Source organism: Sinocyclocheilus grahami, unplaced genomic scaffold (assembly GCF_001515645.1).
Source record: "Sinocyclocheilus grahami isolate Dianchi unplaced genomic scaffold, SAMN03320097.WGS_v1.1 scaffold894.1, whole genome shotgun sequence".
Lineage (NCBI taxonomy): Eukaryota > Metazoa > Chordata > Actinopteri > Cypriniformes > Cyprinidae > Sinocyclocheilus > Sinocyclocheilus grahami.
Genome location: NW_015506073.1, coordinates 4578 through 5996, shown reverse-complemented (window position 1 = coordinate 5996; position 1419 = coordinate 4578). Strand labels below are relative to the sequence as shown.

Sequence of the window (1419 nt, the reverse complement as noted above, 5' to 3'; positions counted from 1 at the left end):
TTTTCTGATATAATTAAAAATATACAAATTTAATATATTGTAATTACTATTTAAAATTATTTTAAAAATATCTAAAATTATTATATTCAGATTGTATGATCAGCATAATGATTTGAGTGACAAACAATCATAAATTTGAGAATGAATAGAATTCTGTATGTCTGTACAAAAGAGTCACATGATCAATAACGCTCATTTAGTTTACTTTGATTATTCACAGAGAAACGGTGCATCTGAAATATCTCTTTATTTTACATTATAGTGTTTCTATAACTTTGAGTGATAAATAATCATGAATTGGAGAAGGAATATGAGCACCTGTACAAAGAGTCACGTGATCAATGACACTTATTTACTTGCATTTGATTAGTCATCTGTAAATAGTGCATCTGAAATGTTTTTATTTTCCATTAAAGGCCTAAAAATCGATTATTTCCATGTTTAAATGCAAAATGTTTTTATACTTTTGGGTCCAGCTTTAGTTTTGCAACTGCAGTCGACAAATACTCATCATTTTGCTCAGAAAACTATAAACGTGTTTAATATGCAAACACATCACTTTTTGATTTTTTTCAGGGTTTAGTCTCTTTTTTACAACCGGTCATGAACCGTACGTGATGCGCTGGCATATTAGTCATGTGCCAGTGAATATAGTGTTTTGTTCTGCAATGGAATATCAATAATCAGATGGAGTGTTATTCAGCAGTCGTTAACAGATTTGATGTGATTGTATTGGCAGTGGCACCAGCAACACAGATCAGCTGAGCGTGAAGGACAGCGGTAAAGGAGACAGTGATTTCAATGACAGCGACTCTGACATCAGCGGAGCTGCTCAGAAAAGAGGCCTGACGACCTTCCAGCCGGTGGCCAGAGGTGCGTACACTTATCTGACCCACCAGCTTTACAGTGTTTTCTTTGAGATTGTTGGCTTTGCTGCGAACTGTGATTTTCTTACTCGGTATTTGTCTTGTTTTCTAGTACTAATATCTAAACAATCCTAAATCACAGAATATTTACTTGAAATGAAAAAAATGTATACAGCAGGGTTGTGCTTTGGACAATATAAAGAGAACTTTTGCAATGTTATTATGTTTATTGATGCCTGTTTTCAGCCATTTACTTCAAAAATACAATCCAATAGAGATGTAAAGAATCCAAATCTAAGAATCCAGATTTGAATCCCATTGTCTTTAAAAGCTTAGTTCACCCAAAAATGAAAATTCTGTACTTAATTCCTCATGTCATCATTCATCTTCGGAACACATATAAAGATTATTACACATTATTTTTGATGAAATCCGAGAGCTTTCACAACATAGACAGCAACACAACTACCACATTCTAGTCCCATGATAGGTAGTAAGGACATCATTAAAATAGTCCATGTGATATCAGTGGAAATCATAGACCAGGGCTGTC

The 1419-nt window shown here is 33.7% G+C and overlaps 1 protein-coding gene across 1 annotated transcript in view; it reads left to right on the top strand.

Annotated features, from left to right (window-relative positions):
* LOC107563874 (uncharacterized) overlaps nt 1–1419 on the top strand; it is a 31295-nt gene that overhangs the window by 27994 nt on the left and 1882 nt on the right. Inside the window, exon 2 of the mRNA XM_016248842.1 lies at nt 740–873. Within this exon, the coding sequence (XP_016104328.1) occupies nt 740–873 (134 nt within the window). The remainder of the gene's footprint in view (nt 1–739; nt 874–1419) is intronic.